The sequence below is a fragment of the Pholcus phalangioides genome, unplaced genomic scaffold, assembly GCF_987345545.1.
Source record: "Pholcus phalangioides strain wild (caught in Gottingen) unplaced genomic scaffold, Ppha-v1.0 ptg000007l_1, whole genome shotgun sequence".
Taxonomy (NCBI): Eukaryota; Metazoa; Arthropoda; class Arachnida; order Araneae; family Pholcidae; genus Pholcus; species Pholcus phalangioides.
The window spans coordinates 31,064,352-31,089,531 of record NW_028301600.1 but is presented as its reverse complement, the minus strand read 5'-3'; the positions used below and the strand labels follow the sequence as shown (position 1 = coordinate 31,089,531).

Sequence of the window (25,180 nt, the reverse complement as noted above, 5' to 3'; positions counted from 1 at the left end):
ATAAGCAAGCGACCCGCCAAACTCAAACGACATACACGAGCGATATTCATCCTCCGTTCGGTCCAGACTTGGAAGAAGAAAAGAGAAAAAAAAAGAAGCCCAAAAGCGTGAACCCCACCTGAAGATCAAGTCCTCTGATGAGTGGCGTTCCGGGACGGACAGACGGCGCCCTGCCTCGCTCCTCCGAGGCCTGGTCGGGGCCCGGGGGACCGGCCCGCTCTCCGGCCCAAGCCACGGGAGTTAATGGCGGGCCGGCGAGTGTTTTGGCCGCTCCCGGGCCTGCCCCGGGGTTGCTCCTACGGTCGGCTGAACGTTACCAACGTACTCCCAAGTGTGCCCGTTGTCGTAACCATGGGGTCGTCTCGGCCCTTAAAGGCCACAAACGTTACTGTCGATGGCGAGACTGCGTGTGCGCCAAGTGTACGCTCATTGCAGAAAGGCAACGCGTGATGGCTGCCCAAGTGGCCCTGCGTCGCCAGCAGGCCCAGGAGGAAAACGAGGCACGGGAACTGAGTCTTCTGTACGGATGCCACGAGGGCCTGCTCGCTATGCATCGGGCCGGGTTCACGTTTTCGGCTGCTATGGCCCACCTGCTGAGTGGGCGAAGTTCCAACGGACGTTCTTCGTCCAATACAACGGCCACCAACTCGAACTCGTCTGGTACGGGTGGAATTCCATCTGCACCCCCTGATGATCATTCACCAGGTATGTTTTGCAATCTTTCTTCTAACCTTAACCTTATTTCACTGTATCATCCAGCAGAAGGCTACAATCACGTTCACGAAGAAATTCACCCAATGCACAAAAATGCAGTTGTACACACGTCAATCTAATGACAATTACCGGACAAGAAGTTCGTTAAATCGAGGGTATCCTAAAATTGGACACATTCTTAGAGTAGGCCTATTAACAAAGACAAGAAAGCTGAATTAGCTAATTCTCGTCATTTTATGGCTACAGCCACAACAGGGCCACATCTACTAGAAGCGGATGAATGTGACTATCCAGGCGCTGGTGGACCAGGGGGGGGGGCATCAAATTTCTTCTTTCCCTTCCTTTGACCGATCGTTCAACATCATTAAGGGGGGGGGCACACACACCAAAATTCATGTTTGTCCCAGGTTACCAAATATCTAGTTATTACAGGCTGTAATTTGCAGCTCTAGTTGCAAATGAAATAAAAGGAGAGAAATCCACAATTCATATGCAACTAGAGCACCTTCTTAACAAGTAATCAACGATAACACCTGTGATGATTCCTGAATATATCGGAAAAAACTAAGTTGATATAGGTAAACACGTATAACGAGCTACTCTCTAAATCAGTGGTTTTCAAAGTATGCGTAGCGGCAAGCTGACGGGTTTGAGGTGGTTCTTTTATAGACTATTCTTGGGTATCTTACAGCGGAAAAACGTTGTCATGTCAAGGAAGCAGCGGGCAGACAAAGTTTGAGAACCCCTGAGCTAAATCAAGGAGCAAAATACTCTGTAGGCCTATATCGGTGCCAATAAAGTCCTGTCCGGACCTTTGAATACTATGGTTCTATCCAAAAAATATATTTTGAGTTTCAGTGTAATTATGTCCTAAAAGAGTTTTCGAACCAACAAACTGCTTCCTTTAGAACGGTTTGATGTGTTCAATACATTTTGCTATGCATTACTAAGTTCAGTCGTTTAATTTCTCGTAAGAACAATCAGATATCCGTCTAAATCTTTGAAAACTAGGAAAATAACGTTGTTTAGGAAATATCAATCTAGATAGTAAAGTTTGAGTAGTTTTTATTATGAAGATTTCTAGTTTTTAGTAATCAGAAGCTTAATTTTAAAAAAAGTAAAAGTTTGGAATAAAACTCATTTAAAAGACAATTCGAAGGACTGAGACTGCTTGGTTTATTCTTCATGGCACATTACAAGTAGGCTACGTGATTTGCATGCCCTGACGTTGATCGAAATTTTTCACCCAGTAGGCCTACACAAAGAAAGCGTTGAGACAAAGTCAAATCTCATATTTAAGCCGAAAATGTGATTTCTATGGAAGGAATCTACTCACACAAAATAGCATTTTACCGAAAAATAACTTTTTATATGTTTCTACTTTTGTTCCAGTGTAATTTATTTCTTTAAACAACATTAAACCAATCGTTTTATTTTTTATTTTTTTGAATAACATTAAGTTAATTTACACAATACGCATTTCTGTATATCGCCTTTCCTTAACTTCATTGGCGATTACGTGATACTGTATTCTTACAATATTTTTAGTCAGAAAAATTCATATTTCTACTCAGCATCAGCTGTTGATTGCGATCAACAGCAGCATTTCTTTCCATTTCTTGAGTAGGCTATAATCAATTCTTTAAATTCCAGTTCACATAATCGAGAGCTAATTAGAACTGGATCTATATTTTCAAGGCAATTTCGAAAGATTACAATTAAAATATTCTAGAAAAAAATTGGGATTCGAACTGAAACTAGAACTACAGATTGTCGGGTGAAACTACCAGACAGTTGAAGCCAAGTCGGTTAAATTCACAGGTAGCCTTTTTTTTTTTTTTTTTTAAATCAAGAATCAGAATTTAAATTCAAGAATTTGAGGATCTTGTAAGACGAAACCATCGGATGACCATACCGTTGACAAACAAATTTGCATTAGACTATAAGACATAGAACACGTTTGAAACTGCAATATCGTAGGTAACGATAGGATATATAGATCTATATTTTTGAGCTAAGTAGAATTTACACACCAGGCTACTTCATCACACACACACACACATTAATAATAACCCCCTCCCTTCCATTAGAGTTAAATGTTTTCGGTAAAAACAAATAAAAGTAAATTTATAGGTGTCTTATTTACATTTATTATGGAAAGACATAATTTGACCACAACATGGGAGTTAGATGTTGATTCTAAACTACAACTGGTGTTCTTTATTTTTGCCTGGATTCTATCATGGGACTAAAAGATGATTAGTAAACTGTTTGCTTGGGATTTTACGGAAAGCAACAGCTGGATCCGATTTCAATATTTAAGAAATACAGTAAGACTTCGATAAGCCTTCACTCAAGTTATCGAGAAATTATTACGGCTTAAGCGGAGTGACGACTTAAGCAAAGTGCCGTTAGCTTCAATGTTCAATATTTTGGATATCGTAAAAATTTAAAATGATATATCATTCATCAAAATATAAATTAAAACTAAAATAAAATAATGAAATTTATAGATAATATAAGAACAAAAACGAATTTAAAATTTTTAAGCGTTTAGTATTCAACTTACTGTATAATGGTTAAATACACTGGGGCAAACTTACGATTTATACCAGTATTTTTTTAAATTTACACTAATCAGAGCAAATGCTAGAATAGTTAGCATTTCTCTACAACACAATTAATGCACATTAATTTCATATGCACATGACACATTTAATTTTAGGGATTTTAATTTTTTATCAGTAATTCATGGTACAAATATGAGGTAATCTCGAACACAGGCCGAATTTTGACTTGAAGGCTCCTGGGCAAGGCAAAACAGACATTAGAGAGCATTTTGAACTGGGGAAAAAATGCCTGATTTATCAACAAATATATTTTGTTTGAATTTGAGCCCCAAATTAATGGAGATCAGAGCAGGAATTAGGTCAAGCTCGAATAGTCCCTAACGCTCCAAGAACTTCTGTCTTTTTAGTAAGAAAATGAACTTCGTGTCACTTTCTTTATTTGAGCTGTTCCGTTTCGGTATGTAACGGCTCTCTCTCTTTTATGGTCACTTTTTAACATATAGCAATGTTGTTATCAAGCTTTTTCTTCAAAGAAAGCCATAAAAATCATCTGTTCTTTTCTCTCAAACTTTTCAGTGACGAGTTAACCGAAATTAGTGACGAGTAACCGAGGGTTTAAGAACATTGTTATATGTGGAAGCTAGACGAGACCGAAAAAAAATGACGATTTACCAAAGTTTTACTGTGTATTAACAATTCTAAATTCCAAATCCGTAAAATGCAACAAAACTCTATCCAATCCATTTCTTGGTAGATATATTATGAACAAATGAAAAGAGTGTTTTATTATTTCTGGTGGTTTTTTTTTGTTTTTTTTTTACGATTTTGCGATCTTTGATCACTTTGAAGGCCTGCTGTATAAAACTTCAAAGTGGATTGGAAACCAGAGTATCATCTAGAGTGAAGTTTTAGACACATGGCCTGTAAAACCTGTTATTGGAAGATAGAATATTTGGTCTACAAGAATAATCAATTAACTTTTCAAAAACTGACGGAAAATTTTCTACGTAATACGAGTAAAACGTGTTCATGAGACGTTAAATTGATATTTTTTCATCGAAACATAAAAATTTTATTCAATTTCACAAGAAAAAATTCGTTCATGAAACATTCATAACCATAAGAGATGTTGAGATCGTAATTTTTTTTTTTTTTTACACGAAATTAAAAACTTTTTTTTCCAAATGGTTGATTTCCAAATGGTGGTACATTACAGTGCTACGAGATGCACCGAGGAATGAAATTAGAAATTATATTGAAAATAGTGATTTTTGGAGATCGCGACCGATGCGTTAGAATGCCACATAAGTGCCTTAAAATTCGAAAGGGGTTTTATAACTGTAATTCTCGGGTCTCGATTGTGCCGGGAACTAAAAATTCTTGCAGAATTTTATACGCCTGAACCTTCAGTCAGTGCCACCTACAGTTGAAATTGATAGAACCACCTAGAGTGATTAACTTTTACGGATCAAGAGAATGCTCAACATGCAAAGAAAACTTTCGAGATGGATGGTTTTTTGTAAGGGAACAAGTACATTTAGTCAAAGTAAAATTCTTCGAAAGTTGAAAAAGAACAGATTTTCACTTAATAAAATGAAAAAAATGAGTTAATTTTTTTTATATACTTTCAATTATTTTATCAATTCGTAGAAAACTGACCAAGACACATGGGTCAAAAATATCTCAAATGGTAATGTACTACTTTAATCGCGTGTTGCACAATCATTTTTTCATTATATTATCTATTACAGGGTGGTCGTAAACTCTTTAGAAAAAATTGGAGCTAAAAATCTACATACGGAGAATATTGACGGTCATGTTCAGAAATAACGTTGAAAGTGAGGACTTGTTTGTCTGTTGGGCGTGTTTATAAGTTTCGCTTTTCTGACACTCTGAATAGATTGTGATCATAGGTTCTATTGTAAATATTGTTCGTCTTGATAGGTACTATGGCCCTTCCAATTTTGTCTAAACAGTTCGTGAGTGTTGTATACAGTAGTTTTTCCTCGCATGCCCTATTAAGGTGTGTCGAGTAAAGCTTGTATATAGCAGTTTCTTTATAATATGAATTTTGTTTGTAGGAAATTTGAAAACAAGGATTTTACATGAAATACACACACACTAAGGCCGGGATTACAATATAAAAGTTTGATAAATGATCTCTTACAAAACTTGAAAAAAACAACCAATAAACCTATTGATTACATTCGCTCGAATGTAACCGATACGCTTATTGGTTACATTTTTGTCTGCAACGTGATCTTGGAAATTGGTAGTATAGTGTGATGATATGTGAAGTGCTTTATATATCATTTCCCATCAATTTCTATTGAATATTATTTAGATGAAAACTTAAATTTTGAAAAAAAAATCAAAGAATCGACATGTGTGTGCTTAACCTATATCACAGGTAAGGTGTATAAAGATATTTCATTTGAAAGCCACGGATAACTTCTTTTCTGAAGGTAAGACATTATAACATGAAATTATTTATGAATACATTTTCCAAAGTGTTACAGTTAGCTATGAACCCAAGTATATTCAGAGATTGATTGAAAGATTTCACAATGCACATTGTTAAGTATAGCCATAGACTTCTTTCTATAGTTTACTCTATATAGTTACATAATATCCACAAGATCATAGCGACGGTAAGAAGTTTTGTGTTTGGGAAAAAGATCCTATTATGAAATATTGATTTTTCTTTGTCATCGAAATTTTTGTAGAATATATTTTTTATTATAATTTCACTTTTTTTTGTATAGAACGTTATCTTCAGAATCTAGAACATTCAATGGGATTCATATTAAATTTGTTTCCATTGCCATAAAATTTATATCTTACAAACAAGATGAAAGTTATTGCTCTAATATTTGCTTCATATTTATTTAAGGAGTCATACCTATTAACATTTTCGGAAGTCCCCAAAACTATGTTATAATAGAAATATATCATTAAAATTATTAATTAATTGATTTGTTCCAAATTTTGTATAAATATTTTTGATTACATAGCCTATGCTATGCTATGTTTTTACATTTTTTACATATTTTGAACACTTTTTTTTTTGCAAATTTTCAAACATTAAGAAAAAATGCATTATTGGCACATTGCGCACATGATAAAATAGCATGAATCAGTGTAATTGAATAAAAATTGATTCAACATAATGGAAACTGCTCAGTTTGTAAAATGAGACAAAATATTTGAGATCCACATTCATAAATACTGCATTTATGAAAAAATGATTTAATTTTTTTTAAATTTGCAAAAATCTGAAATTCAAATTTAATTTTAAATAAGATAGAGTCAACTCAATCATTCCAGCTCGGTTGTGCCTTATTTTATGACCTCAACATTTTTCTTTGATTTTGAACTAATTTTTATTCAATTACACTGATTTCATGTTGTTTTATCATGCGTGCAAAGTGTTATATATATATATTTTTTCCTCTTTATGTTTCAAACATTTGCAAAAAAACAAGTAGTGGAGACTTGCAAAACACTATATTTTTTGGCGTTGCATAGCATATACCATCAAAAATATGCATACAAAATTCTAAATAAATCAAGTTAAATATTATTTTTGATGATATTTTTACTAGAGCATAGTTTTTGAGAACTTGAGATGTTTTATGTATAATGATGCTAGATTACATTTTAGATCGAGATTTTGTGTTTTAATCGTAAAATAGCGTCTAAATTTAATTTTTTAGTTTGATTTCCCATTGATAAATTGCTACGAACATAGATGGCTTATCATAGAAAAGAGTGAGATCTCATGTTCAAAGCGTTCTCTTGATAACATAATCTTAAATTGAATTTGAATATGAAAAAAACCTGACACCATACTGAAGTAGTATTTTTTTTTTTCGTTTTTCTGGAAAGTATAGAATATTTTCCCGGGACGTTTACATCCCTTCGCACCTGACAAAATCCTTTTAAAAGTGTTCGGGAAATAGAGTTTTCAATGGGAAGATCTTCAACAACTTGGCCACCCGCAAAGTTAAGAACGGTTAACTTTTGGAAGAAAAATAAAACTAAAATATTAAGAAAAGTTTTGCAGGAACAGGACAAAAAAGAAAACAGCGGCTTTTGAAAGGAGAGATTTTTTTTCGGCTCTTCTTCCCCCTGCTATCTTTGCGTATTCGGTGTCTTTCGGCTGAGGTAGGACACAATTGTGTCCGATAGATAATCTAAAGTAGATTAATTTGTAACTTTGGACTCACGCGGGGCTAACGGTATATCTAAAAGGAGGTTCACGTAAGGAGAGATTCGCGCCACGCGGTGTCAACTATGGGGAGAGCGGGAAAACACGGGTTCGACTCCAGATCTTTGAAAAATGGGTGGAGAAATAAAAAAGATAAAAACCTCTGGTATATATAGAGATTTATTCATTGTCCGATCGTCAATCGTTCGCTATGGGGTCCCCATCCTTTCTTTGCTTTGTGAACAAATCTAGTTGGTGTCTGTGGGGCACCCCTCAGCTCCACACATACGCGCTCTGCACAATTCAAAAACTTCAAATGATTACAGTGAATGTCCCTGCAGTGTCCTAACACGGGAATCTATTTTTCAGCACTTTTTTATTTGTTCCACGGAATCCTCCCATTGCTTTTTTTTTTTTTAGTATTATTTCGGCCAAGCTTTTCTTTCATGTGTTCTCTTTCAACTCCTGTTATAGATTGTTCCCTTTGTATATATCTCTTCATCTCTTTTATACAATCGCATTTTCTCCTCACCTGAACTTTCTGATATGATTAAACACTGTATAAAACGCGGTGTATGAAAATACTATCCGGATTTAAAGAACAAATACAATAAAAATAGCTACAAGAAAGTTCTCGAATTTCAGTTATTTCTCCGATTCTTCGTTGTTTGGTTATCCTTGCCGATGTCTATCTCGAATGTTGCGATTTCTTTTTTTTATGTGTAGCTGTCATAACTGTCAGCAAGTGAGTTTAGGCATTTGTTATCGTTATCTAGTGTATTACGTATATCAAATCTGTAAAAATTCTTACGGCATTTTCTAGTTTAATTCATTTTCAAAAATCATTTATATTCAAGTGGCAGGCGAAACTAGATTCCGACATGTTTCCATTCTCAGTAGTCAGTTATTTAATAATAATAATAATCAATGATTCTGCTAGGGTCTTCAACGAGTCCTGAGCCCTTTAGCCTACATATGGTATGGGGATTTTTCCAATTATATATATATTATATTATAATATATATATAATATATATAATTCTTTAAAAAAAATGTTTTTTTTAAGACAGAGAAAAGGCTTTTATTTGTATGAATAAAATACATTCAATGACGTAACAGGAACAACACAACACATAAACTACGCACAAGCTGAATACAAGGGTATGAAAAAAAAATGAAATATCGAAATAAGAAACAAAACAATTTGTAAGAAATTCAAAATGAATAAAAATCCTCAGTGATTAAGGGAATAATTTATTTCCAGGCAAAGACTCCGTTGATCCACCCGTTAAATCAAGGGTTCTTAACCTTGGAGAGACTGCGAGGGTCTCGCGAGCTTGTATGATAAAACTATCAAGTTTTTGTTTTTACATTATTTCATATTCAATATTATTCTATAAAATGGTCTGTGGCTTTCATTCGAATGGCACGAGGATCCGTATTCTTCATCTCATCGGCACACAATGGGTCTGGAGAACACAAAACCTTAAGAACCCCAGCGTTAAGTTATAGTTGAACACGAGTGAGAATATTTAAAGGATATAAAATTGGGCTATCTAATTCAATTATTTACTATTTAATTATTCATTTATATAGCCATACCATCAGAGACTGGTCTGTTCCAAATATGTATAAATGCTAGACCCTGAAAGGTCATCTCTTGAGTATTATTGAACTGGTTTTTGTGATTATCTTTTGAATACTTGTAATTGCGCTGAATAAATTTCAAATTTACTATTAATTTATTATATTATTATTCATTATTTATATATAAAATTTTTTAGGTTTTTTTTAATTCTTACACTTCCAATATATTCAAGGTGCTAAATATAATTAAAAAAAACAAAAATCTTAAATCCAAATTTAGATCTAAACCCGTAGTTATAAAAATCTTCGAATAGACGCAGGTAAAATCGATTTAGGCCTGAATTAAGCCATGATTACACTATAAAAGTTTGATAAAAGATATCTCAAAAACTTGAAAAAAACAAACAATAAACCTATTTGTTACGTGAATGTAACCGATGCGCTTATTGGTTGAATTTTTTAAGTTTTATATAAGAACTTTTACAAAACTTTAATCCCGGCCTCACAAATACATGTATCGGCTGTAAAGATAGATATTTTATTGTCTGAAACCCAACTTAATTATTCAAACACAAATTATATTCATGAAAGTGAATTCAGATGTGAGGTTTTTATCAGTTTTTTATTTTATTTTTATACTAGCGGAAACAACAAAGAACAACTGTCTCGAGATACGTAACACGTAACTGTGATTTAGAGATAAGTATCGAACTGTTTTTGCAAGTCTTTTTGATACAAAAAAAACTGCAACTGAGTAAATAAAACCGGCGATGAATCATAACTATGACGTTATTGATTTTGACAGCCAGACGTATACGTAAATTATAGACGCACGTTTCATATGGTATTTTACGAAATCCAATGGATATATATAGGTGAATGTTTTGGTAATGATTAGCTTATAGCAGCGTTTCTCAACCTCTGATCAGCGACGATGGCACAGACAGACTTGATGCTTTAATTCTGATTTAATGAAATAATATTTTATTGAATAATTAATATTTGCAATTAATATTTGTAAAATCCTTATGGATTCAAATAAAAAAAATAGACCTTCATACTAAGGGTAACCATATCTCATCAAAAAAAATTACGTAAAGTTGCGATCATAAATGCAGAATATCGCTAATTAAATCCAAAACACGTGATTTTCGACACAGATCTGCTAATTATTGCTACAATTTCTAAAGCCCGGTAAAACAAAGTACCGATACAAATTAGAGTGAAGAAGAATTATTTTACACAGGAAAAAATGCTCATGAGACAAGGTGACCATGTTTCATTGGAAGAAATAATTCAAAATTGGGATCTTAAACACGACAAAGTACGAAAAATTCCCAATTTTGTCACCGTAGCTTTGTCATAAGTTTGCAAAATCACCAATCGTTGCAGAAATTACCGAAAAATAAGCAACAGGTGTGGAATGAAGAGCTATTGAAAATCGCAATGAATTTTTGAAATGCATTCCACGGAATTATCACAGTATAATTTATATACATATATAAGTTGTGAAACTTATCTTCAAAATTTCAGTTAAAGATCATCAATTTTCAAATAGTCTTTGTTAAAAAAACGGGACAATTTCGTGCAAAGGAAGTCAAACAAAAATACGTAAAATGGAGAATGTTTCTCAAAATACAGTACATATGGTCGCACTACTCATGTAGTGAAAAATTAGTGGTCCTGGATACTATCGACCGCCCAATAATTACACACGTGATTCCTTGTGAAAAACTAATGTGGAAAAGTTTTTTATTTGAACCAATAATTATATATGGACGTGGCGTCGGAACCGGGGGTTCTATGGGTGTTCGAGCACCCACGGTAATTTATAGTATGGGTCTGAGCACCCACGCGCGGAAATTTATAATATGGGTCTGAGCCAGGGTCGTAGCTAGGATTTTTGCCGCCCGGGGCAGTTTCCCCTGCCATTCTTTAGTTACGGCCCTGTTCTGAGCACCCACTGAACTGATTAAGAAATCGAAATTTCCTATATACAAAGATCAAGACGAGCACCCACAAGTTCTAAAACTTCCGACGCCCCTGATTATGGAGTTATAACGCAATAAAAATTGATGACGTAGCTTTCGAATCCTGCCAAATTCACAGAACTTATAACTTGGCGTTTTTGAGCTGATAGCAATGCTATAACCCTGAGAGGGATCAAGAAAGATAAAGCTGTGCAAACCAGTTGTTTCCTTGCCTTTTCCCTCAAAACAATTTTATTTGAAAGTGTGTGTGTGTGTAAGGCCGGTATTACACTATAAAAGTCCTATTATAAAACTTGAAAAATGCAGCCAATAAAGTCAACGGTTACATTTTCCAGAATGTAATCAATAACCTTATTAGTTAGATTTTTCAAGTTTTATAAAAGGGATTTTATCAAAGTTTTATAGTGTAATACCAGCCTTAAGCCGGCATTACACTATAAAACTTTGATAAAAATTATTTTATAAAACTTGAAAAATGTAACCAATAAATACATCTGTTACATTCGAGCGAACTTAACTGATCCGCCTATTGGTTGCATTTTTCAAGTTTAATAAACGAACTTTTATAAAACTTTTATAGTGTAATCCCGGCCTGAAGGAAATAAAATTACTACATTTTTTTAAAAAAGTGTTGATTTTGGGGAAATACTTTTTCCAATAGATTTCGTTCGGCTGATACTTTACAGAAGATCTGGTGATAAATGATAAATTTTTCCAATATATGGTGGGGTGAAAGTAGCACGTAATAACAAGGCTAACATCGCTCTATACGAAGAGGAAAAAAGCACCAATCGTGAAAGAAAATTACTGTGTGTGTGATTTTTTGGCTTCTAACGGGGTTGAGTATTTCAGTTCATTTTCAATTAGCGGCAACCCGCTGCATGGGAAAACAATTTTTTCGTTGGGTGTTTGGCACGTAACTGACCTGTAGATAACTGATACGTAACAAAATTTCAAAACGTTGTAACTCCCTTAATATTCGTCCGATCCTAAAAGGGAAAACTCTTCTATATTCGTTTTTCACAAGGAATCACGTGTGTAATTATTGGGCGGTCGCTAATATCCACTATGTATAGAAAAGGTTATAAAGCAGCGTGAAGACTTTCTTTTGCTCAATATGGAGACATCCCTATCATTTTTGAAGTTATATATTCGGTGAAAAGGGAATTTCCATTATGCAACAGTAAACATTAAATTCAGCGACGATGCGGCAAATAGCTGTCAGGATTTTCAATGGGGCACATATTTTCGATCTCGTATCGTTGAAGCGAAAAATTTTTAATAAATTCAATATCTTTTAGAGAACCTGTTTCACGACTCTTGTGGAAACCAACCCCCGTCTCTTTGAATGACTATTAAACGCACATTCATTCGTTTCGATTCAAATAGATTCACGTTTGTTCCGAAAATTTGACTCTCAAACATCAGTGCTATTCAATAAGCCACCCTAGAAGACTTTCTCGAGAATTTTTCAATTGTTTCCCGTTTCAAAGAGTTATTTTCGATAACCTTCTATTTCAATATTCTGTGTAGTGAGTGGGTGACAAATTCAACAATGACTGGCTCCTATATATATTGGAAGTTAAGACTATGACTCCGAATTTGATAGGAATAGGTTTCGTCGGGAGCGTACGTCTTCGGCATATTTCCACAAGATTTCAATATTCTATGGATGGGACTCACTTTTAAGAATTAATGAAGAATTTATATATACAGTAGGTTACTGCGTAATTTATAACCTGAAAATGAAATATTAAGATTTAATTTTATAATTATTTGACATCAACAATGAAATTAGATTCATTAGGAAAGCGGTTCTCAAGCGGTGCTCCTCTGTGTGTGTGTACACTTCCCAGAGGCTCCACGGCCACTCGAGGAAAGTAAATAAATCGGTAAATTTTTGTGATAAATAAATAAGTAAATAAAAGAGACCTACGGTTCTCCTCCATGGAAATTATCTACTGAAAGGTCTCCGTGAGTCAAATAAGGTTGAGAATCGCTGTACTAGGGTATTATGCATAATCACCGGTAAATGCGATAAATTTCTAGTATTTATCAAATTCACCAGATTCGCTTGGGAATCATGCATAATCTCCGGTAAAAGCGATAAATTTATCCAACTTATAGAGGCGATTGGCGATTATTCATAATAACCGGTTCATCATACTTAACATAAGATTCACTTTTACAAAGAATCAAAAATATTGGGCCGCTGGAAGGAAAAAACAAATCAGTAAATTTGATAAATAAATATAAAAAAAAGGCCAACAGGGTGCCACGACAGGAATTATTTACTAAAAAGGGTCCCACCGGCACAAAAAAGTTGATAACCCTTGGATTAGGCAATTGCCTGTGTAGGCCTTCTATATAGGCAATTACACCAAAAGTGTCCGAAAGGAGTATAAAAATATGTAAAATATGAAAAATGATCAGCAGAATAGAATTGTTCTGTGATTGTTGAATGTTCTAAAAATGATTATTGGGGAAAATTGAAAAAAATATTTTTTTTACGGCTTTCAATCAAAAAAATAGTCGTTTGATGAGATTTGCTTCTCTTTATATTATGCAGTAGAAATTAAATGGAAATTCACTGAGATTGAAATCCCACGTTTTACGTAACAAAACATCTTTTCAAAAAAATTTCAGGACATCGAAAAAATATGAAAAATGACAAAAATAATTTAAATCACCTATATTTCAGCGAATTTTCATTCAATTGTTACGGGTCGTATTCTTTCGGTAGAGTAGAAAAGCGCAAATTTCACTAATGAATTTTTTTTATTAAGGGGACCGTATAAATATTTTAATTGCTGTGTTTTCCCCAAAAAATAATTTTAGGAGAGGTGCAACTATCACAATTCTGTTCTTTAACTGATTATTTTCATATTTTACTTGAATTTTAAAATGAACTGTCTTTCGGAAACTTTTAAGGAAAAACCCAGTATAGTAATGAACCTAATGATATGAGTGATGGTGAAGAATTTTGAAAAAAAAATTAAATCTTAAAATTTTTCATTTAGGTTCCCAAATGCTGTTCTTCATTAATTAAAAGGAATCCCGTATTGAAATTTTAGGGAGATATTGCTGAAGTAGTAGACCTATAGCATTATTGCATTCTAGTGCAGCGTTTCTCAACGTTTCTGAATCCAAGTAGCAATAAAATATCTGAGACAGTTCAACCGACCTCTAACTTACAGCATGAGTAGCGTAACCATGTGTCCCGTATTTTACGGGACATTCCTGTGCTTTTGTTTATTGTGATTTCATGTGATTGTCCCTCTTTTTTCAACGAAGCTTATACGAATTTGTAATCTTAACGTAAAATGGTTAATGAAGATAACTTTCATAACATATAAATTATATATGATAATTATGACTAAAAATATAAATACTCATCTTAGATCTTACATATTTTGTCATGGTCAACGTTTTTTTTTTTTTGTGAACTACATTTCAATTCACTGCGAGTCCCAGTAGTTCTTCACTTTTCCTCTGATTCGAAATTTTCAGCGATTCCAACAACGATTAGTGATTTTGGTGACTTATGATAACGATTATGGTGATTATTCACATTGTCTCGGGTAGCATAATAATTTGCTTCTTAATTAGGAGATCGTATGAAAGGTTGCACATTAAAACCCTGTCTCTTTTAATAATAACGAACTTAAGAAAAAAGTTAAAACTCCCGTATTTTGCCGTATTTCAGATCAGTTTCCCGTAATGAAAGTGGTCCCCAGTAATGATGAATATTTATTTTTTCTTTCATGAAATATATTTTAGTTTACGACGATTTGCTGCAGTCCTTTACTTCCCGACTCTTCAGCAATTTTAGCAAATTTGTAATAAATTTCAATTTTCGGTCATAATTTACTTCATATTTAATATTGCGTTTTCCAGTATTTTCTTCGATTAGATGCGATTAATCAAGTCTACCTGTGGATCACCTGTACCATCGCAGTGAACCACTTCTGGGCCACGGATCGGAGGTTAAGAAACGCTGTTCTAGTGCATACATTCTCATTGCAATCGTCTTATTTATGTATCAAAAGCGATCGGTGTGACAGAAATTGAACGGTCACAACCTCTAGCGTACATCTTAGAGCGGGGTAATTATTCCGAGATTTTTGTGAGCTAATTTTCCAAATAAATGTACATCATAAAGTAAGTTCCTGTACGCGATACCTGGGGCAAAGTTAATGGGCTTGTCAATGTGGGAGTTGCCATTGAAATTAAAAGTGGATAACGGCAATCAACGTTTGAAATTTCAACATTCCCATGAAACAAACTAGTAACGTGCTATTCTCCAAAATTCAATCATCAATATGTTTGAAAATTATTTGAGGTCAGAGAAATATACGCGTATATTTTGACTTTTTTACCTTCGAAATTTTAATGCGTACACATCTTAAAGTCAGTCATTTGTCCGTTAGGTAATTAGGTATAATGTACAGCAGGGGGTGCACAACCTTTACAGTCCGCGGGCCAGATATGCCGTAGCTACTTCTACCACTTGCGGGTCAGAAATTCATATATAAAGAGTTACCATATGATATATTCCCGTAATTTCTCTCTTATTTTCAAGAAGGCATAGTTGAGTTTTTCAAATCTAGAATTAAGATTATTTTCTTGACTTATAAATTATGCTATGATAATTATGATTCTACTACATAATTAATTCTTGTCAAATAAATACATTCATCTCACATACTTGCCAAACATATATTGTACGGTTTTTTTTGGTGAATTAAATTTAGATTTTAAGTACCCATCATTTTCCGCGATTGTTAATTTTTCAACAATTTTAGTCATTGGTGACAACTTTACTTGCCTTTGTCAATATGTCTGGCTGTAATTGACAATTATTTTTTTGCTTTTGACATTTTTTTTGCTTTTAACTGGCAACTTTACTTGCCTTTCATTACTTTTTTGGCAAGGAATATCTCGTATTTTTATGAGAAATATGGAAATATTTATAAAGAAATATGCCTAGAAATAAGCTTAGGCATTTATCGTGTTGTGTATATTAATACTTTTCTATCACAACAACTTTCGCAGACCGGATGGAACCCCTTGGTAGGCCGCATTTGGTCCAGTGGCCTGAGGATGTAAACCCCCAATATATAGCATACAAGCTCAAGCTCAACCCATGGCCTTTAGAGCCATCTCACGTGACTCGTGAAGCAAAACACAATTTTGTATCAAACCACAATTTTGTATCAAACCTATGGGAATACAATACCCATTTTACTGAAATTTGTCAATAAAAATACTAATTTTCCAACTGGTGAAATTTCGAAAATTCCAGATTTTCTATATATTAAAAATTATTGGTGGGGGGGGGGGGATTTCAAGAATTTTAACAGAAAAATTGTGGAGGCCTTGAAGAGATCGGGGGTTTGAGGCACGTATATTTTCGGGGGTGGGGCTTTTTATCCTCTTTAGATAGAACACAGAATGGGAATTGCCAACAACAAAATTACTAACTCTAAAAATCTTCAAGCTTTTACGTGATCCGGGACCCTGATCCTTATTATCATTTGAATTTTCATTATGGTATTCAATCGAGAATTTTGAACCTATTATGAGCCACGAATATTTAAAAAAATATTTCCTATACTCATCAGAAGCTTGAGCACCCTCGATAGGCCTACAGAACCGGCTTAATGAATTGGGCCTTGAAGTTCAAAAGGGGCTTGAAGTTCAAAATATTTTGGATTCTTTGCTACATAAGTAAATCTTATACAGGGTGATGCATAGGTAACAGGGCGTATGACACTTTATCGCGAACCGTTGATTCTACAGGCATACTTCCTATTAGAAAAAGTAAGATAACGTATAGTTTTCAGCTTCGTCATTATGTTGCAAGGGGTTGTATAGTTATTAAAATAGAAATGATAACTTTCTATACGGACACCCTGTTTTCAAAAACCCAATTAGAAAATTGTTTCTATTTCGCTCCTCTGATGATAACAAAAAAAAAAAAATTCCAAGTGCAATCACTGAGATATTCGAATTCGAAAACGGAGGAAAGTTGGGAAAAACAGCGTTAAAAATACAGGTAATCCGTATTTAACACTGTTTTTCCCCCAACTTTCCTCCGTTTTTCGAATTCAAATATCTCAGTTAATATTGCACTTAGAAACATGGAATTTTCTTTTTTGGTATCAGGAAAGACAAGGCAACAATTTTGTAATTGGATTCTTGAGCACCGGGTGTCCGTATAAAAAGTTAACACTTTTATTTTACCAACTATACAACACCTCTTACAACAACGAAGCTGAATACAACATGTTATTTATATACTTTTTATAATTGGAAGTATGTCTCTAAAACAACGATTTTCCAATAAAGTGCTATACGCTCTGTTACCTATGCACCCTGTATATGTAAAGTGGGGTAAATCGGTTATCATTCATAATTGCCAATTGTCTCTGTAAGTTTGATAATTTTATCACTTCTACCGGCGATTACGCATGATACCCGAATAAAATTTTAAGACAACCATAATCAGTATGATTCAACCATAATAAGTATGGGTAGTGTATTATATATTATTAATTATTAGTTTTTTCTTCGTAATATATGCTCTTATTTAGGGTCTCTATATAGTTTATTTATTTGACATCTATATTTTTAGGGCATCTTATTTCAACCACCGCGTTGAGCAATTTGCCTGTTATGGCCTCTGCGTTTTTATTTGTATTTGTATCTGGTAAATTTGATAAATACTGGAAATTTATTGCTCTTAACGGTGATTATCCATAATACCGTAGTGTAATTGGTGAGTTTGATAAATATGGAAAAAATTCCCATTGACTAAGTGCTGACCTCTGATGAAAAAGCCTCACCATATTCCTAATTCAAAACTTACACAATGCTTCAAGTCAGGTCAAAAGAAAAAATTCTACAGTGAAAAGAAGCAACCACCACATTTATGCATGCAGGGTTTGAAAGGGTTATGCATAATCGCCGACCGTAACATATATACGTATTAATAAAAATATGCAATAATTTGGAAGCCCCTGTTTGACTCGAAGGGTGAAAAAGCCTCTGAATTCATCAATAAAATCCATAAGGAAAGAAGATACAGAATTCGAAATATCCGGCACTGTTCCCGCCATCAGAATTTCTATCGTTTCTCCTATTTTTCATCTCATAACTGTTCCGGAAACTTTTTTTTTTATTTTTCAAAACGTTAGAATAGATGATGCATATATATAGTATACGTAAAAGGAGGGGAAAATACTTTAACTTCTTTTCTCACTTTGCTATTCATGAGGAACAGCCATTAGAAAGGAACATCGTGATATTAGCCCTCCCGTATCTACAACTTCGTTCTCCCATTGCCTTCTTTTTCCCATACCACATTCCTTTCCCATCCATTCTCTCTCTCTCTCTCTCACCTCTCGTGGCGCCACAGGCTTTGCAAAAATGGCTTCTTTGGTCGCACAGCAGTTCATTAAAGCGATTACCAGTAATCTTCCACACACTCCCCGACAGTCACAGTAATCGCTTGGGCGTAAAAGCGGGTTAAGTAGCGAGGAATTCGTGGTATCCATCTCGAAGAGAGTGAAGAGCAAGGCCAGCAGCAGCATATCATCCATCGCGCACCCTTGTTCCCTTCATATCCGTTCCTCTCGTGTTCGGATCTTTTGTGCCTCTCGGTACGCGACGTCGTAAGAAACTTTCATTATCTCTAGCATCGGCCGATGTCTGTTTATTCACTGCACTGGCATCATCCGCCACCCCCCGGTCCCGAAACCTCGCTACCGGTCATATACCACCCAACCCACCCCGCTCCATATTTTTGTCCGCAACGTCCTGGCACATTCCTAACGCTTTTGCCTTCCTTCTCGTATCACTCTATCGATTATTAAATTTTTGTCGGCGCTCCCGATATGAGGCAGAGGCCGCCATTCATCACAGAGCTCGGCTTGTCGACGAATGTGACGTCACGGGCGCGTTCTGGTAACATGGCTCTGAAGCAGCGACGGTCCATTAATATTGCATTTTATGACTCGCCTTCTCTTCGGGAGAAGTCATATGTCAAATCAACGACAATGCGTCGAGCGTATCGCCCTGTGGCCCGTAATAAAATCTACCCTGTCGGATGGAGCGGGCGGCCGCTTCAGCGACCTTCTGGAGCAAAAGCGAGCGGACGACGACGACGATGCATTCCTCAGCAAGATGCTTCTCCTTCCTTCCATCCGACATACCATTCAAAGGCTTTTCCTTTGCTCTTCTATGTGGTCCCTCTTCTCCCAACACGCGTACAAAATCCTAACCTCGTTCTTGACTTTTCCTCCCATCAATAGCAAAACACTCCGCGACCCCCGAAAGTTTCTACAGGGCAAGAAAAATCTGGAATTTGGGATTGCGCTTTCTGTGACTGCTAGTGGAATGAATTGACTCCGTCCCGGTGAAACTCATATTACATATATATTCTTCTACCAAATTTGCTCTCCCTGTTTATGAACGTCTGTTTCCCGGTTGTCTTTTTATATTGCACCTTCTCTCTCCTCGTCGCCGTAACATTTCGTAATCCACAGAAAGACAGAAACGCCATCAGGTTGAAGAATGCCTCCGCATAAAACGGAATGATCTGAGAGAATGCCATTTAGATAGCGCATTTGCATTCTCTTTCAATAATCCTATCAATCACTTGTGCTGACTCACGAACTCTAGAGAAGCTCTACATCTATCAACAGTTGTCGCGATATAAATCAAAAATAAAATGAACACATAATAAAATGTGGTTGCATAAAAACTGAATAAAAAAATTCCAAATTTTGACTTATTGCTGTAATCCAAAGAACAACAAAACAGTGATCAGATTTAAATTATGCCCATCTCAAAAACATGACACGCAAGTAATAATACTTTGATATTCATTTGATCATTTTTGTCGCACCGTGGTCATTTTCTGCACACGAGAGCTAATTAAACCGAGACCTATGATTTTATGCAGATTCCAAACGGCAGCGTTCGAAATTTTACCATTTTTATATTCACTGAGTTGTTGGTGCGCTAACCCGTTGGTGTGAAACTCATTGCGATAGCAGTAATTGTTTTCTGTTGTCACCGTTTGTGTTGTACCTCAGCGTCAAGAAAGTTTCTAACAAGGAAGAATCGGGTATCGAACACCCGACTCCCTAAACATTCTTGCTACTTCAGGCGAGTGTCTTATCGACCTGAACCACTTAACCTGTTTGATATTCATTTGTTAATTTATGAGACCCAAAACCTTTTGATTCTGACGTATGAAGATTTGCATGCATGCAATTTTCAATTTTATTATTTTAATTAAATAAATTTTGGTTTTTTTAACGCTTTTTAATCACTGTTCTACCAATTTTTAGTACAGTGATTTGCATAAAAAAAACCCCAATCTGATAGAATTTTTTTAATTTCATATAGAATGGAAAAGAGCAAGGTTGTCAAATGAGGATCGTCTAACCAGATCAACAAGTCCCAAAACAGATGATGAAGCCTACATCTCACCGACTCGCAGACGCGATACAGACGAAGAGAATAACTCATCCGACTCGGATCAAGCCGAAGACCGACCAATGCAAGGTCAACCAGACGGCCACCTGTCCGAATCAAACATTCATTCCCCAACCTCTTCATCCCCACCATCAGCACAAGAACCACCAAATTCGATCGTGAAACCGAAGGCCGACTGGGGAATTTCTCAAGAACCGCTTGATCTTCATCATAGGAATGGCATAGAGGACGAACGTTCGCGAAATGACATGACGTCGTTCCATCTGAACAAAAAGAAGTCACCTCTGGAGATTCTTTCACGAGTGTTCCCACAAGAGAATCGTAACGTTTTAAATGTTGTGCTGCAGAGGAACGGCGGGGATGTACTTCAAGCTATCGATGACATTCTCAGTGCTAAGTCAACAGTAGAAGGCAACCATACCGAACCCAACTCTAACGAAACCACTCCAGACACTTCCACTCCACCGGTATCTCCACTTTCTCCACCTCATATGACAAGTCCACTGCAGACCTCTAGAGATCTACCTGGTGGTTTGCCATTAAAAGCAAACATACCGAAGCCGCACCAAGTCAGTTGCTCTTCAGTCCCAACATCATGCACTCCCCTTCCTACATTACCTGCAAACATTACAAATCCGAGTTTTGCTTCAGTGTTTTCATCCATGTCAGGCGCCCCGCCACTATCTTCATCTTCGGCATTAGCCATAGCAACATCGAGCACCCCATTTCGTCGCCCTTATTCTTCAGCTACCCATGGGCCCCGTGGTTTGTTACCTTTGCCCGCTTATCCAGGTTTCTTTCATGGTATTGCCCCGAATTTCGCTCCAGGTTATCCTACTTTCTTCAGTAACTCGATGCCCGGTTCGATGGTGGCATCCGATGAAAATGGAGCCAGGAAAAAAGCTGAAAGGCCTGGAAATAACGCCGTTAGTTCTAGTGTCGGCTCTGCTGAATGCTGGAATTCGTCTTCGCCCTGTGAAGATCCATCACCACAAGACCTTTCTTCAGAAGGTGAGAGAAAGAGTCCGGGAGGTTTCCCCGAATGACAGGGTAAGGATAAAAATATCGATATCGAATTCCTTTCAAGATGTTGGACTTCACTTTCCAGTCTCACGCAGAAAAAATATATACGGTAAGATCCTATCAGGGATCTATAATTTCAAAGTCCCGAAGTGCCAAATGCTAAAAACTTTCGAAGCATATGTACAACAACTCATCGGGCATTCCTTACCATTACCATTGCTATGAAATCGACATACAGGGGAATAAATCTGAAATCTTTATTTTTCTCCTATATTATAATTATAGAAAAGGGTTGGTGTTACATTCCATGTCGTGAAAAATCCCCGAGAAAAATAATTTTAAGGTATCCGACTACGTTCGAGAGCACTTTTCTATAAAATGTGACTGGAGTGAACTTTAATAGCATTTTTTGTGATGGAAAGTGTCTCGAAATTTTGAAAACAGTAACAAATTTTGGTCTACCTATATCATTTTCCATGGAAAAAGCCTTTTTTATGTAAAATTTTAGGAAAAATTCACGTAATATTCGAAACAAGATCGCAAAAAAAATGTTGTTAATGAAATGTTTTATCATTTTTACAGTACATTTAGCTAGCAATGTTGCAGGTTATGAACCAAAATTTAAAGGATTGCATGATATGCTCATAAGTTACACCCAAATATGTTAATGTACGTGTGAATTTTTTGAAATTTCTTCCTACATTTCGTCTATAAAACACCGTAATTCAAAAAATATATGTGATAGACCTTAGATTTTGGTTCATAACCTCAATAATATATAGCAAAATGTTATATTAAAATTTCGTAATGATAATAATGAATAGCTTTTTAGAAAGTATGTCACAAAGTCAAGTAAAATGTCAAAAAAAAATATCATTCTTCGTAAAACACGTTTAAAGTTTTTATTCACTGATTATATTTATGTACAAATGCAACACTGAAGTGGACGTAACTTCGGTTCTGAGCGTCATGTAAACAAATTAAGGCCTGTTTTGAAATCACAAAGAATAGGGCTTTCATAAAAAATAAAAATCGATATTTTCTTCCAAAATGACGTTTTCAACGTAGTCGGATACCTTAAATTGCAATATCAGGTATTTCTTGATCCAAATAAATTCCTTCTTGAGGATACTACTATCTTTGTGAGATATTTACTTATTTGTTCTGATAATCTCCTTTTCTTTTTCTATGTGACAAATGATTGGGGAATACGAAGACACGCAGACGTCTTGCTCGGATCGGTCGACAGTCTTGTTGTTTCATGTATTTAATATTTAAATCTCTAGGAATCTTTCTATCACTGTTTCTTCATGAATATTCTTTAATATTTTCTATTTTATTTTCTAGGAATTTCTTTTCCTGGAAAAGAATTCTACAAACAGCAAAGGAAACTGTGACCAAATGAAAATAAATATTACATACTAAAAAAAGTTTTTTCTTCGGCTCTCGTGAATTCTACAACACACCAAAAGATTTCATAAATGCTTCTTATCCTTGCTGTGCAGCGAAAAACTTTCTTTTCAATGTGCTTCATTATTCCTCAGTTCTTACTTTTTCTACTGCGTTTTCAATAATAATAATGCATGTTATCGTTACCTGTACCTGTATAAATCAAGCATGTTGTCGATCTTCTCTGTATATGTGACATGGCTGTTTCTCCTTCAAAGAGCATAGATATCGCAAATATTTATATTGGGAAACAAAATAAATCTCTGTTGCGTTGGTTCATTTGATTTGATGTTCACCTGTTTTACATGTTATACTCTTTCTCTCTCTGTCTTAAATTCCTTGCCAGTGGCGTATATTGAAATACATAATTATGTAAATGAAACTACGTACACGACGGCTTTGTACATTTCTTTTTCTTGTTCATTGTGTTTCGCTTTCTGTTAGTATAGTGTCATAACTGTCGAAATACAAGGAAAAATTATTGTAAATCTATTCGCAACAAGCGAAATGTGAAAAGTATTAAATGTATGAAAACAAAACAACTGTGTGTGTGTGTGTGGTCTTCTATTTATATAATATTTGGAAAATATTACGACATTAATAATTATAACTCATTACACGTTTGATCATTTTATTGTTTTATATAATTTTTTTGAAGATTATCCCAGAAGGAATCTTCCGAATGACTAATAATCTAAATAACATTATTGATAATATTGCTCACGATGAATTTCGAAGTGGTTTACAAAGCCATTGGCAAACAGATAAAGTACATAATATACAAAATGTACCGTCATTGTACGATTTCTTTTGTATAATAATAGATACCTACATGTATGTTGTCGAAGAAAGGCTTTGATATTCTTCGAATTTGTCTCCGTGCAATCGATACAACCATGAAATCTTGTTCATAGTGTCCACAACAGCTGTCGAATGAAACTTCTATACAGCGAACCGGAAATCTTTTTTTCAATGAAAAGTTCAAAGAGCAATTTTCGAGTGTACAGTAGTCCATAAAGAAAAAAAAAACCTATTTTAAGGATGACCATACGTTGTTATTCCGCTTATTTTCACTACATGAATATGACATAGTATATTCCCTGACATTTGCAAAGGTCAGGAAGAAATAAAACCCGCCGATGATATTTAGCTAAAGTTTACAGAGTTCTTAGTAACGTCAAACTTTTATAAAATTGGACATCTTTAAGTGGATACTGTTGGAACCGAAATAACAATATCCACTTTTCCAATAATGTAAAATAGTTGAATTGCTTCATAAAGTTTGCTTGCTATGTACTTTTTTTTTTTTTTTTTACAAAGTTATCATATAAGTTTCTACGACAAACCCACTTTTTACGCATTCTCTAGAGTCTAGACGAGTAAAATGAATAGAAAAATTCAGTATCCACTTAGGGAGTGTTTGAAGATCTCGGACTGAAAAAAAAAGCATTCACATAAGCAGTTATAATAGTTCACTGAATAGTTTCCACTTGTATGATTTTTCATGTATTAATGCTTAGAAATGGGAGAAGGAGCTAAATTAAACTATTCATTGAAAACCGGTTTATCCTCTTATCTGGTATCCACTTTCAGAAGCCCGACTGTATATGTTTCATATGATCATTCAATTACTTTTCCAAATGAATAATATTAATTCAATCTTATTATACGATCCATCACGTCCTCAGAAACACATTTGTATCGGCGATTTCCCCTAAATTCATCGTCTGAATATGTAAAACTTACTGTTCTGTACCGAATTAGGAGGCCCTGGAATATTTGCATGCATGAAGATAACAAGTTTACATGAATATAGAATAATTTAGAAAGGACCTCCACATCAATTAATTCTGCTAATCCTCAACCACGTTCATTTCTACCTAGAGTAGATTGTTCAACGCAGGATTTTTCAACCTTTTTTGAACCCAAGGACCAGTAAAATGTTCGAAACAGTTCGACGGACTCCTAACTTACGGCACGAGTATGTGCAATTTTATAATACATCCAATTGAAAAACTTAAATTTAACCCTTTCCAAGGCCGTGGGAAGTACGCTATAATTCCCACTAAATTTATAAATTTTTAACGTCCATGGTAAGCTATTTTACCACCTCTCATTAGAACTACTATC

The 25,180-nt window shown here is 35.0% G+C and overlaps 1 protein-coding gene across 2 annotated transcripts; it reads left to right on the top strand.

Moving 5' to 3' along the window:
- On the top strand, window positions 1-23,580 carry LOC149085169 (uncharacterized). 2 transcript variants are annotated; one of them, XM_089233035.1, is made up of 3 exons: window positions 1-705; window positions 20,489-21,628; window positions 22,949-23,580. In XM_089233035.1, the coding sequence occupies exons 1-2, from the start codon at window positions 138-140 to the stop codon at window positions 21,622-21,624; spliced, it is 1,704 nt and encodes a 567-aa protein (XP_089089161.1). In that variant the 5' UTR covers window positions 1-137; the 3' UTR covers window positions 21,625-21,628; window positions 22,949-23,580. The 2 variants fall into 2 exon arrangements, with proteins under 2 accessions (XP_089089161.1, XP_089089159.1); XM_089233033.1 differs by having other exon boundaries at window positions 20,489-23,580.
- Window positions 23,581-25,180: the final 1,600 nt, after the last annotated feature.